Source organism: Pseudorca crassidens, chromosome 5, assembly GCF_039906515.1.
Source record: "Pseudorca crassidens isolate mPseCra1 chromosome 5, mPseCra1.hap1, whole genome shotgun sequence".
Classification (NCBI taxonomy): Eukaryota; Metazoa; Chordata; class Mammalia; order Artiodactyla; family Delphinidae; genus Pseudorca; species Pseudorca crassidens.
The window spans coordinates 33,057,160-33,071,995 of NC_090300.1; the positions used below are offsets into that span (position 1 = coordinate 33,057,160).

The window sequence follows — 14,836 nt, forward strand, 5'->3', positions numbered from 1 at the left end:
GCTCTTATACCATTTCCTTCCCTTCCAGTTAAGAGTCCAGTTTATTTTTAATATTAAAAAATCAATCATATTAATGATCCTATACCCGAGTTCATCTAACTTACTTTCTAACTAGACCCTAAATATTCTGAAGGTGGATCTGAGGCAACATAAGAGCTGTTCAGGATGATTAAAAGTGTTGCACTGACTGCAACCAGATCATCCTCAGCTGAGACCCCCACCACCAGGGCAGAGGAACAGACAAAAGCTCTGGTATCCTATCTCGCCTTCCCCTTCCTTCAGAACAACTGAAGGAAGTTGTTTCTCCCTTTTCGTTCCAAGATTTCTGCTTGCTGAATAGTTGTCTCTGAATCTCCACCTTGTTAGTAATGTCTTCCTAACAGTCAAAAGCCTGAAGGTGTTACAATGTAGAAAGACATTCATCAAAATGGGACGACTAAATGTACTTAATAATGGATGGTGTCTAAATCTAGTTCACGATTGGACAGGCCAGGGATATTTTAACACGATAAAACTAATGGGACGACTAAATGTACTTGTACTTAATAAAGGATGGTGTCTAAACCTAGTTCATGATTGGGCAGGCCAGAGATATTTTAACATGATAAAACTAAATCTGTAAGGTTTCCCCCCTCCTTTATTAAAGTTTATTTCCATTTCCCTATTATAAAAATAATGCATGCTCTAACAATTTATAAAATGCATAAAAGAAGGGGAAAAAATCCCCAAATGCAATCCTTCCCTAAACAACTACCATTACCATTAAAAATTAAAAAGATTATTTTCCAATGCCAGCAGTTATCTCTTGAAATGACCTGTAATCCTGGTTTACAAAATTGGGTCTTAATGTATTCTTTAGTAAATATAATTTGAAAATAGTCTATTACTTGTGTAATTATTTCCTACATTTGCAGTTGTAGGCAGTTTAGATTGACTGCAAGCTGTAATATCTTTTAAATACACTTCATATGCCAGGCAGAAAAGGGATAAGAGGAAATGATAATCATATTTTTAAATGATTTAATATGCACCCCCAAACCAAACAATTCAGAAGTAGCTTTTAAGCACCAATCCTCAAATTTCAATGTCAACTACTGTGAAAACTATTTAACTAAACTCTAGGTAGGCCAGGCAAAAGTCATCTAGGAAGAGAAAATCAACACTAACCTCTTTACTTGGAGAAAATTCAAGAAGAAGATTACATAACATGGAAGACGCTACTACTAGGATTTCATCTGGTGCATTTTGTAAAACCTGTGGGATTAAAAATAAAAGATACTATTAATGGTTTGCAACCATGGGGGTAAGATCACAAGAATAAATGAGAACAAAAACAATTTATCTTTCAAACTGATTTCTCATATTGGAGAGATAGTTAGGAAAGATCCACTTGACATCGAGTGAAACTTTACATAGTGCTGTCATTTTGACTGACTAAGGCCCTCACATCTATCTTGCTGGAGGAGAAGCTACAGCCCCACTTCCAGGATGGGGGCTGCTACATGGAAAAGGAGATAGACACAAGTCAGGGAGCAGGTGCTCTATGTAAAAAGTTTGAAGACCACAGAACTGCTTTAGGGCAAGTTAACCCAATTTACTCCACCATATTCAGGCCACTTATGAAACCACAGAATTGCCCGAGGACCTGAGACTTTCTGATGTCTCTGGAAAGACTTGTTTGACTAGGAACATGGATGGATCAAGCTACTACTCAGGCAGGGCAAGGTGGGGAACTGGTTCTCAGGACTGGAATCACACAGTCCTGGTTCCAACCCTCACTCCTCCACTTACTAGACGTGTGAACTTAAGCACATTTCTTAACCTCTCTGAGCCTTCAAATTGAGGAAAATAACACTTCCTTGATGGGACTATTCAAGATTAAATGTGATTTGGTGAATAATAAGGGAAGCGGCATAGCATCACAGTTAAGGACACAGAATGCTTGAGTGCAAATTTCAGCTTAACCACTAACTAGGTGTATGAATTCCTTGGTTATGAAATGGGGATAATAATAGTGTCTGCTTCATAGAGTTTATGTGAAAATTAATATATGAAAAGATTTTACAACAGTAATTGTCACACAGTAATGGTTATATAAATAAGGTTTTAAAAAAGGTAACTTACTGCCATAATTGTTGTTATCAGGCACATAGCAGTTATACAGCAAACTAACTGCCATGGACTCTTACTGAACTCAGAAAACAACACAGCATGATGACAAAGGTTCGTTGCCATTAGCTATTATCAGAACCTCCTCTTTCTAGATTCTAAGAGAGAAGACTTCAAAAACACTACCACGTATACGCAATATCCACTTCAAATAAATCCTTTGCATTTGGAATCAGATCAGGATGAGGCTTATGATCCCAAAAGTAATCCTAGGAGCTCTAGTTACGCAAATGGAAATGCATCATCACAAAAAATTCAGAGAGTTAAATATATTATCAGCTAAATCAAGCCTGAGGTTTCCAAGTTAAGAACAAGCAAGAATTACAAAATGGAAGCAGTTCTCCTAAGATACTGTGTTTTAACTCTTCTGTGAATCATTAGCTAGTTGATAAAGAAAGATCACATCCCATATACTATGCAGGCTGATCTCTGTGTGTGCCACAACCCACTTTAACACCCTTTTCACCCTTCCCTTCCTTTGCCATGCCCTTCATATGTCTCTCAGGTATATACTCTATCCATGCCTTAAGGCTGTCCCATTCCAGAAGCCTCCTTGGAGCCCTTCCTATCAGAAGTCATCCTATCCTCCCCTGAGTGCCCACTGCTACTGTCTGTGACCTCTCTTAGGGTCCTTACTACTGTTCACTTTCAAATTCTTTGTGCAGCCCTGCCAACTTCTTTTCCTACTAACAAATTTAAGCTTCTTGACGGAATAATCTATAATAATATCTATAGTCTAATTTATCCAGGCCTGTATCAACTAAATGGCATTGTACAAAGTGGGTGCTCAATGAATGCTTCTGAATTAAGACAAATAATCATTTTCCAAAATTATACTACTTAGAATCATTGACTGAAATAAGTGAGCGCCTATCAAGGCTTTTAAAAAGTTGCTTTGTTTCTGGTCTATGTGCTGGGGAATTTGCAATCATATGAATTCAGAGCAGGGTATTTTTTGGGGAGGGGCATTCTGTGTTTTGTTAAGAAGAAACAAATGACTTTAAAAATGTGTAACTTTTAAAAGAAACATTAATAAATGGCTATTACTTGTTTTAAAAAGTTGCTTTGCTTGACATGATTCACTTTTTAAAGTATTATTTACTGTTTTAGAGATTAATCTGCTTTTATAAGTTTCATTTTCAAATTACATAATAAATTAAAACAGAAAAGATGCTATGAAATTCTTAAAAGCATTTACTCACTACAGTATAACATGTGAAATTCAGAAGTTGACATCTAACACTGACCAAACAGAATTTCACCAAAATAAGAACAAAAAATAATCACAAATAAAAGTTTTAGCTAAAATCAAATGTCTACTCTCTTGTGGTTTGCTAACCAACATTTAAAAACATGGAAAAGCAAAGGGGAAAAAGAATCAATAGACATGCAAACAGCCTCTGAACTAAGAGAAACCTAAAAGTATCTGAAATAAATCACTCATTTACTTCCAGGCTTTTAATACTATACTTTAAATGTGCAACATAGTAGTAGTTTGATAGTAATTATACCCACACGTAACCAAGTGCTCAAAATCCTTTTAGACTGCTCACCAGACCTTTGTCCAGGTAGAACTAGTCAAAAACCATATGTTGCTTCTTTCTGATTCATATGAGAGAGGGGTACCAAGCTGAGCAATCAGAGAAAATGGCTCCAGAGAAAATATTTGGCAGTTATTTTGGGAAACAGGAGAGCACTTTAAAAAATCTTGAATGGGGACTTCCCTGGTGGCACAGTGGTTAAGAATCCGCCTGCCAATGCAGGGCACACGGGTTCAAGCTCTGGTCCGGGAAGATCCCACATGTCGCGGAGCAACTAAGCCCGCGCGCCACAACTACTTAGCCTGTGCTCTAGAGCCCGCAAACCACAACTACTGAGCCCACGTGCCACAACTACTGGAGCCCACGTGCCACAACTGCTAAAGCCCACGCGCCTAGAGCCCGTGCTCCGCAACAAGAGAAGCCACCGCAGTGAGAAGCCTGTGCACTGCAACGAAGAGTAGCCCCCGCTCGCTGCAACTCGAGAAAGCCCCCACACAGCAACGGAGACCCAACGCAGCCAAAAAAAAAAAAAAGTTAAAGTGATATGTTTAAGAAAATTGTTTTGAATGGACAGAATCAATAAATCAAGATTAAGCTGCTATGAAAAAGGTGCAATCTAAGAACAAGCAAGAGTGGCAACAGTAAAATCCCTTTACTAAGGAGAGCGTAACGTTTCTGTTCACGCTACTCCTCTCTGGAAAATCCTCCTGACTTCCTTTTGCATTCAAAGCTACTTTGTAATCTTCCTGCCTGAAGCCTCCCCCAACTATTTCTACCATACTTATGCCTCTATTATAACCTGAGGCTTTAAGCTGGGGGCAAGAGCTCTGCAGTAAAAAGTTTTGGTAGACTTACTGTGCCCAGAGGCTTTCACAGTAGATACTAAAAAGCAAAACAAAAAACCAAAAGCTTAAACAAATAAATCTGTTGATTAAATGCAAGGTGTACAGTTACTTAAAAAAAAGAAAAAAAGATGGTGAGACTAAGTTGACCTGTGGTTCTATACTGTATCAGGGATAACATTATTAGTAGCAACCTGTGCATATTCTAAGTCTCAATTCAGATAATTATTTGACCTAAACCACCTTTTTCTTTTTTTTTTGGCCCTCAAGGAAAGACCTTTAGGTCTTAACAAAGAAGTCATTCTGGAATAGAGAGACAAGAAGTAATAATTGTTTTAAAAAATATCCAGGGATTGCCAAAAGACTAAGAGCAGGTTATATCTGTAAATGGCTGATTCCTTTCTTTTTTATAACTAAACATTACAAAGATGACTCTGGATATAAGTCTAAAGTGTAATACTAGACACACAGGGAGATCAGATGAGTAACTAGAGTTTCATTTAATGAAAGAAAGCCAGGCATGTACTTCCCCTGTCACACATGAGATGCTGACCTCAGAAATACATTCTGCACGTTCTAAAGAGGCTTAAAACATCACATCTGAGGAGATAAATGTTCAAAACGCTTTAACATAAAAATCAGATACACTCCTAGACCAGAGAGTGCTGTCAGCTACCTCGCACACTAAAGGCTCGGTGGGAATAGGTGTGGACTTGCTGCTTTCTTCTTACCTTCATTAAAGGTTTCCACACGGCGTGATCCTGGAAACTGGTTCGAAGCTGCTGCACAGATCTAGATAAACTGTGCAAACATCTACAAAGAATAATCAAAATTAGCTTCACAAGAAGCCGAAACTTTTACTTTTCAAACACACTGCTTGGCATTGCACAATTACTAATATACACTTCAAGTTTATCTACAGACATCGTTAATTCAACTACTTCAGGACTTCACAGGCTTTTCAGGCTAGCTTCTCTGTTAAATAGTGTTACGCACTGTATGAATTCACCTGAGAATACTTTCAAGTAACATTTGGATTCTGTGCTTACTCGGTGAAGGTCCGGAAAGGAAACAGGTTAAACACACGGCAAAGGATTTTTATTCAGGCCATTTAAAGCTCATACCTGACGGCAGCTAACCGCACCTTGACACTAGACTCAGACAAGCCAGTCACAATTCGGTCCATCATATTTTCAGTCTCAATGATCTGGAGAAAAAGGTTAATGCTGCATAAATAACAACACGAAGATGACAAACTTCACTGCTTGTAAATGCAAGTATGTTAATGTCCATTTTAAGTTAATGTTTTCAGCAAGAGTTTTTGCCTCTGGAACAACCATTCTGCAGTGGGGGCAGGCAGCTCATCAGAAAGGTAGGGCTACCCCACCAAGGACCTGCCAGACTGAATGACAGGCTTATGGGCAGATTATGTTTCTTCATTTATTTTTAAAGACACTTAAAACAATAATTACATGTGATAAATATTGCAGAGGTGTTGCATAAACAGCACTGAGAAAAAGCAAGATACGACTGAACTACCATTGGGCAGGTTCCTGCCAGAGTTTCTCCTGCCAGTGAGTTTCTTAAAAAATCATGGTCCACACTTAGCCCTTATGAAAAGAAATCTGTGGGTTTCTGACAGAGCCACCCTGTGGCTACTTTCCTCCCAAGCAAGTGGAAATTAAGCTAAATATTTAGAAAAGTAATCCTTGCCAACTTTCACTGTAGCACCAAGTCCTGCTACATGTAATCATTACAATCATGAAGCTTTATTATTTTTTTGAAATTTAAAAACAAGATAGCCTACGATTTTCCTTCATTAAACAATGCATAGATACAAAATAGTGTGTGGAAGAAATTAAGTTTAATTTGTGTGGTCCTATGGAAATATAGCATATTAAGAAAAAATGCTAATGCTATCAAAACACAAATATTAACAAAAACAACTATTATTTGTTGAGTACTTCTATGTGCCAGGCATTGTGCTAATAAGCATGTTACATTATGTGACTTAGGCCTTTTGTAGGCATTATTATTCCTCATCAGCACATTAGGAAATTGAAGACTCTAGATAATCCAGAGTTTGCTTAGGATCACGGAGCTGAGACAGGAATCCAGGCATCTGACTCTGGAGTCCTTATGCTCAGCCATGCTTGTAACACTGCCCTAGTTAGAGTAGTCCTGTGCTCATCAGGTAGTTCCCAGTGTGGGCAACACATTAATGGGAGTCATTACTTTCACCTGGGAGAACACCTGGCTGGGGAACATGTAGGAAGATCACCTGTGGAGTTTAACAAAGTCCCAGGCCAATTAAATCAGATTCTCTGTGGCGGGGTCTAGGCACCTGTAGTTTTTTAAAAAGCTCCTCAGTTAGAGTCTAGTGTGCAGGCAAGGTTGAGGGTCACTGCCCTCGACTAAAATGAGAGGAGTTAAAGGCTGACCACAGAACAGGAGAGGGTGAGAAATCTCAGGATGTTCAAGCCGAATGGGAAGAGAAGAAAACAGAGTTGAAATGAACAGTGCCTGAGAGAAGATTACCAACTATTAGGAACAGAGAACCACACTGCAGTTGTAGGGCAGGAGGAATGGTCATTTTTTAAAAACATAGTGATTTGCAGTTTCCGAGGTGGCTGAAGAAAACTTACATATTGATCTATTTCTCTCTCCAGACCAAACCTAATCTCACCGTTACCTTTATGGACATCCACCCTCTGTCCTCATTGTCACTTCCAGCCCCGGAACGTCTGCCTATCTATCGGACCCTCATATGCCTTTCTTTCTCACCTGGATGCCCTGCTCAGATACTCCACATATTAGATTCCTTTCCACTGTCTTCCCACAACTCATTCCTGCTTCAGATCCCAAACTGCTGGTATTCCAGTAGAAAAACCACCAAACCCGGCTGCCTGGTCTCTCAGGGTACGCCATCCACCCTCAGTGGAGTCCTCACTGAGGGCCCGCCAGCCTTGCACTCCCCTGCAGGAGACTCCCACACTCCTTAGGATGTTTACCTCCTACCTCTAACGCTTCCTACCTCCCTCACACCCTCAGTCCCTCTGAGCTCACCTCATTTTTGCAGGGACATTGCTTTCTTTCTGGGACACAAGTTGCCTCAACTTCCCCCTTCTCATTAACGTGTCTCCATAACCTTTCTTCTTCACTCCTGTATTGTTGAAGCTGGGTACTTACAGCTCAAATCCCTGCCCCCTCCCTCACCCCTTTCTTGCATCTTTACTCTGCCCCACGCCACTGGATCCTCTTCCTCAGCCTGCCCCACCTCCCATTCCCACTCCTATTTAAAAGACGTAAGTGCCCAAACATTAACCTCTTTAAGCTACAGACCTCTCACCCCTTCCCCTCCTTAAATGGACATGTGTCCCAAAGCTCTGTTCATCCTTACTCTACTTAAATGACACTGTTGTGACATCAAAATCAGCTTGATATGGGTAATTCTCTTTCCTGACCTCTAGCTTCATATTTCCAACGGCCTGCTAAACACAAACGTTAAGTTCCACAATGTCTGGTGGAACGTCTAACTCATTATGTCCCACGCTAAGTTTATCTTCCCTCCCTAAGCCTGCTCTTTCCCTACATCTGTCTGTCTGTCGCTCCGATAGTGTTATTATTCTCCCAGTCACCCAGGCACTATATTTGTGTTAATTTTGACTCCATCTCTTCCTGAATACCCAATCAAGTGATTTTGCACTGTACACCTTATATTCATTTCTTTACTAGTCTCAGTCCAATAAACTAGTTAGGACCTTATTACTATTTGTTTGGGATTATAGTGTTTTCCAAGTTATCTAATCTTTTGTGCTACAGCAACTGTCAAAGACTGGTTGACTGACAGGTTACTTCAGTCAAAGGACTAGCCACTGTTCTTGAAAAAGACAAGGCCAAACCAGGACCTTTAGCATGGGAAGGAAATTAAAACTTGGGGCAAAAGTCTTAGGCACTGGATAGCTAGATGCAGAAGTCTGAAAGCTCCTTCCCTGTGGCTTGGGAAATAAATTTTACTTGAGAATAAGAAGGGATAACTTGGGAGAAACAGCTGCCTGTACTGAGTGTAACTACATTATCAGAAAATAAAGTGATGGGGGCTGGGGCAGAGACAGGGACACATGATTACTCTCCAAGAACTGAGAAATACTATTAGACTGGCTTCTGGTGCTTAAGAAACCTGGGCATGGGAAAGACTTGAAAGAGACTTCTGGATAATATTGACCGGCCACATCTAACCAAAGATGTAAATCTGTCAAGGCACAGGACAGGTGTAGCAATCATGTAGGCGTATAGACTCGCTCTATGCTTCTGAGCAACGCAATTGACCTCTCTGGGCCTTCAGTAAAATGAGAGGATAGAGCAATGATTATTTTACCTCCAATTCTTTGCAGTCAGGTAAATAAAAATTGTGTTAGTCTGTTTGGGCAAAACTATCGTGTTGTTCAGAAGTGACACGGGAAGCAAGGCTGGTTAGAAGAGACTGGAGATAGTGCAGGACAGGGGGACAAAATCAGGGATTAGGCAAGGAAGGGCAAACAGGGCACAGCTCCTATTTACATACCCGCATTCACCTATTCAGCAAATATCTGAGTGTCCACTGAGTGCTAGGCATGGTTTTAAAACTGGAAGATACAATGCGGGAGACAGAGCCCTTGTTCCCACCAAACTTACAGTGTTGAACAAGCAAGTGCAATTAACTATTCAAGTGCTATGCCACTTGAATCCATGTCAGAAAGAGCTGACACAGGCCATTGGGCTTAAGGCAAACAGAGTGAAATAAGCACAAAAGGTAAGTAGGGAAAACATCCATTGTCAAGAATGGGAGTTTTACTATAGGCTGGGAAGTGGCCATTAATGACCTTACCAGAGAATGTTCTGGCTCAGGCCAGAGGACACTGGAGAACTATGTTAGTGGTCAGTCACTGCAACACAGAGTGGAGCTTTGAGCTTTCTCTCAAGTTTCTTGGGGGTGTGGTGGCTGACACTTTGGGCTGGAGGATAGCTATAGGTGGCTGGAAAACTTTTCTCCTGACTTAGGATATAAAACAGTAGGACTATCTGAAAGTATATTCCCTTCGGACTACAGGTCATAGTCTATCAAAATATCTGCAGTAGGAGGCCAAGATTTGCAACTAAATTCGTCATGGAGGAACTTCAGTAACGCTACTAGGTTTCCAGAAAGCACACTACTTGAGTGTCTGATCTACTTTCTCCATCAAGATATCAGTCAGGGAGCAAGTGGGTGAAAATGATGCAAAATCAGAATGTGAAATGAATCTAGGATTCTAATCCAGAAGAGTATCCTAAGAGGCTACGTGAATGAGCAACATGATCTAACCGCAACTGTAGCCTTGAGGCTACTGAGAGTGCCTATGCAGGGATAAAAGGAGAATTACAGTGAGTACACTAACCAAAATGAGGATAAAAATGTGATTAGGAGGTAGGGAGAGGTTTGGAATCAAATCCACAGAAAAAATTTTCAGGTCAGCTGGGAAGGAACTGGCAGTGGCTGCTGCCATAGCCCTCTGACCCACATGAAGGTCTAACAGAGCACTAGGTAGCTTCTCAGATCTGGGCTTGGAAAGCCAAGTACAACAAAACACATTTTCAACGACCCCAGTACCGTGCTGTAAAGCCTTGATGATAAGTGACAGCCAAGTCCTAGCCCCCACAAAGGATCTTTAGGTCTTTCCAGGATATAAGAGCAATGCCAAGTGGGGCTTGAAGCTGTTGTGCCTCATGATTCTTGTTGGAGATTCCTCAGCCATAGCTCAGCAAATATACCCTGCGGCATAGCTTGTTGAATCTGCTTTAAGAGAGAGAGACAGAGAGAGAGAGAGAGATACACAGACACTGTGCCTGGCCGGGAGGAATATCAGTAGTGGCCTGAATCCTCAGAGTGGAGGAGCCATCTCTCTATCTCTGCTCTTTTAGAGGACTGGTTTGTACATTTAACTATAGAATTAAATCCCATAAAATATGCTGTACCCTAAACTGACCACACTTTAGGTCAATGGACTAGGTGCTGTGTACCTCTCTGCTGCTGTCTTCATAACTACATGCTTTTGCTAAGCTTTCTGTCTCTGACATTGCAGCTCTTGTAGGAGTAGATGAAGATCTACTGGAACAGCATCTGAGGCCCCTGTCTTGGGACAGGAGATCCCTACAGCCTCGGGGAGAGAAGGGTAGTCAGCTTAGAGGGTCATGGGGAAAATGCAGAGCCCAGATAATCCTAAGGCAGAGGTTCATGGCACACATGGGAATGTTAACAAGATAAAGGTGGCCTTAGCTTAAAAGGAATTCCCTAGCCCTCCATGAGCACTAGTGGATCCATAATTAAGTTGTGGCCAAGTCATATACCATCTCTTCCTCAGAAAACTGAAGAACTGAAGGATTACAGAGTTAAAACAAATAAACAAACAGAAAGACAAGACATGGCTATTCTTCCAGCAAGACCCAGGATGAAGCATTTTCCAGGTACTACAAACTTCAGTGTGGACTCTGAACTGTGATGAAACCAGATCAAGCAGAAGATGTGGAAAGTGAAACCAGGCAGATTCTTAGTGGTGTCACCAAACTTCTCAGACAATTCAAAGCAGGTGGGCTCGGAGTCAAGGGAGTTGGATTTTCTTAATGTCAATTACTTATGCTAATGTGCACAATGGCCAGGCAAACACAATTTGATTCCAAAGGGGCTTTTGTGAAAGGTTCCTAGAAAGAGTTCCAACAGAGGATAACAAAACAGAACTCTCCAGAAAGAGTGAAGACTTGGAATCAAACTTTGTAAGTCAGGAGAGGCAGCAATCTAAGAGCTAAGATGATAAGGTACGAAATCCAGAAAGTCTAGTTAAAGCAGCAAGGACTAAGCAGTCAAGCAGAGTGTAGCACAAGGAGGTCAGGAAGAAAGAGTAGGTGTGGCAAGGAAAAAGGATCTACAAGAGCCCTGAACCTGTTAGCTGTAGATGGCAATGCTTCCGTTTCATAAGTGTCAATGTAGATGGGTCTCAGGGCACACACTTGCGTCTTTCCTACTTGGGGCCACTTACTTAAGGTCCAGCCCCTCATCTAACTTGTCTTTTTTAAAGACGAGCCCTATGAACACAAGATCGGATGACAGTGCAGTCGACTGGCTTTGGAAATGAGGTAGAGGCTGGGAGGAAGGAGAAGGGTTAAGAGATAACAAAGTAAACACTAGAGTGAGATAAACATGTACAGCCAGCTGATCTGGTAGACTGAGTAGCATTGGTAAAGGACTGGGGAGGGATCTATCCCTAAAAATGGAAAACCAGCTTTCCTAGGTTTTAGGATGTGACCATTCTGATTTTGCCACAGAATACTTAAGGATATGCTGCCATGCATATCATGAAAATGCTTGAGTACTTAATATTTATAATTCCTGAGTACATTCTCATGCCATGTGCCCTTTATTAAAACAAAACAAAACAAACAAACAAAAACCCCCAAGAGCACATGGCCTTTCATGAATCAAGCAAGGGCAGCTGCAGTGCTTGCTCCTAAACAAGTTCAACTGGGAAACCAATCCTCTTTCTGCATTCTTCCGCATGGCGTTAATGGCAGCAGATACAACTCTCTGAAAGAACTAAATCCATTTACGGCTGTTAATTTTTAGTTGAATAATGTTAAAATCTACAGAGGTCTTAGAAATAAACTCATCCACCTTCTTTAGTTGACAATGAGGTCTTTGAAATTCAGAAATATTAAGTCACTGGTCCAGGTTCTCTAGGCACATCTGAGGCAGAGCTGGGGCTCCACCTGGTTTTCTTACTTCCAGTGTGAGGTCCTTTCTACTCACTGCACTTAAGGATAAGATTTTTGCTTAGCCTTAGTAACTAAGTTGAGGCCTGAATTTGAAAATGAGGAAAGAAGAAAACTTAAAAAGTCAGCAGTGCTGTGCGAACTACATATTATATACTGACATCCTAAGCCAAAAAAGATTAGCATATACTATAAAAGGCAAAAGAGGTCATCATTAATAAACTGGACTGACAAGGAAAAAAGAAAAGGTACAACTCACAGGACTTACAAGAGAGAAAAATGACAAATCAACCATTCAGCTTGGGTTGGAGTATAAACACCAAAGGTCAGAGAGGATGCAAGTCAATGAAGAAAAGTTAAGAAAACACTGTGAAGAAACCACCAGAGTGAGTTCCACTGACTTTTAAATTCAATTCCCTTATAATCTGATCTCCATTCTAAAATCAGGATCTAGCTTCAGCAGATACCACCTAAAGAGAACTAATATCCTACTGTTCTCAGGCCACAAGCCCCATCTGCTCTGGATGAGAACTGCAGGTCTTCCCAACCACAGCCTATCCTATGTCATATTTTGCCACTGCTCCAATTTAAGATTTCTGACATTTTCCTCTAGTAAATATTTAAAAAATAAAGGGTAGGGCTTCCCTGGTGGTGCAGTGGTTGAGAGTCTGCCTGCCGATGCAGGGGACACGGGTTCGTGCCCCAGTCCAGGAAGATCCCACATGCCGCGGAGCGGCTGGGCTCGTGAGCCATGGCCGCTGAGCCTGCGCGTCCGGAGCCTGTGCTCCGCAACGGGAGAGGCCACAACAGTGAGAGGCCCGCGTACCGCAAAAAAAAAAAAAAGGTTTTTACCAGAGGCTCTTTTTTTTTTCTAAAAGATCACAGCTTCTCTTAGGACAGACTACTGATCAAAACATTGTATTCTGGAGTCTCAGTAAACATTTTACAAAGCATTTCTTCCCTTCTCTCAGTCTTCTATTGCTCTTTACATCCACATTCATACCAGACTTCTCTTAACTCCACAATCTTGGGAGACAGGGGGTTGGGAGAAATACTGGGTTGGCCCAAAACTTGTTTGGGTTTTTCTGTAACATCTTAGCCAGAGAAATTGAAAAACAAAACACCATAAGAGTTGATCTGCAGGGCCTCCTTTTGGTCCTTTCTCTTGAAGGCACTGAACTAAATTAACATCTAAGCTCTCCTGCAGGTCTAAGCCTGGGAGCAGTTATCACTTCACTTTAGAAGTGGAGGACAAAGAGGAGGGGGTTCTTAGGGTGGGCCTGTTTTTAAGCTTCTATATTTCATTCTTGCTTATAAGCCTCTTTAAGTGGTATTTTGTAATTTCTACCTCAGGACCTTTTTACCTTCTTAATAGCTGGGAAACTTCATTTATGTTAAATGCTTAGAAGAAAAACTCAAAGTTCTAAACTTTTCTACACTTTAGGGAAAAGTGAGAGAACTCTCTTGGCCCGACCTGTCCTTCTCCTAAAACCGAAAATACAAACACAGTGTGTGAGAAAAACTTATAATGTCTAAAAATAAATCAACACTTCCTCTATCAAAAAAATATTTCCCTACACATAAGAGTTCAATTTTTAAAGTTCAACCATTAGCTTTACGGCAGAATAGAACCTAAACAGCTGCTGATTTACACTTTTATTTTAGCACATAAATAAAACCATTATAAGTGACTATTCAAACAACAGAACTAGAAACTTCCCTTCCATCTCTTACTGTTTGCCAGGGATCTGCATGATGCACTGCCCTAAGAACTGTGCAACACAGTGGCCCCGCTCAGCCCCTACTCTACACAAAGCTGTGCACGCCACTGCTTTGTGTAAGACCTGTAGTCTTAATTATCCTACGGGTTGGCTGGCTGAATTCTATTGTCCAGACATACACAATTTACTCAATAAATACAAGCACAGTGTCTACCAAATACTGCTTTTATGGAGCTTACATTCCAGTTATGAACATTACAGCTTGATAAGAGATAACTACTAAAAGATTTCAAAATGCTGCCTCAAGTTTAAATCTACTCCATAAGGAAGCTGTCTACAAAATAAAATTCTGAAATGACATCATTAACTCTGGATGCTTCCTTTCCAGAACATTAATTTACAGTGTAATCATGTCAAGATAGTGGCCTTAGAAAAACATTTCCAATTATGCAGAAGTAAAACAGATATGGAGATCTTTCATTCCTTAATACCTTGGAAGGAAAAGGTGAGAATGCTTTTAAGTAAACTTCTTTATAGTATATAAATGGGCTTCAATTACAGCCTTATTTTAATCATATTTGGGTGGATCGCGGCAAAACCGGCTTTCAATGCAGATGAGACTTTTTACATACACCCAAGGCCCTGGAATTACTACACAGCAATTTAGTGTCTCATTCCTTAGCTGCTTTAAATTGTAAGCTCCCACAAGTACACACTAGTCTTCTGCTTCATTCCTGGGCACAAAGGAGGAGGTGTATCATAAATGCCAGATGAATAAATGGAC

The 14,836-nt window shown here is 40.8% G+C and overlaps 1 protein-coding gene across 4 annotated transcripts in view; it reads right to left on the minus strand.

Moving 5' to 3' along the window:
• The window catches only part of ARMC8 (armadillo repeat containing 8), a 106,606-nt gene that overhangs the window by 25,922 nt on the left and 65,848 nt on the right, over positions 1-14,836 (minus strand). For all 4 annotated transcript variants that reach the window (XM_067737707.1, XM_067737708.1, XM_067737705.1 and 1 more), the window contains 3 exons: positions 5,677-5,759; positions 5,284-5,365; positions 1,168-1,254 (listed from right to left, as the gene is read on the minus strand). In XM_067737707.1, coding sequence (XP_067593808.1) covers positions 1,168-1,254; positions 5,284-5,365; positions 5,677-5,759 — 252 coding nt within the window. The remainder of the gene's footprint in view (positions 1-1,167; positions 1,255-5,283; positions 5,366-5,676; positions 5,760-14,836) is intronic.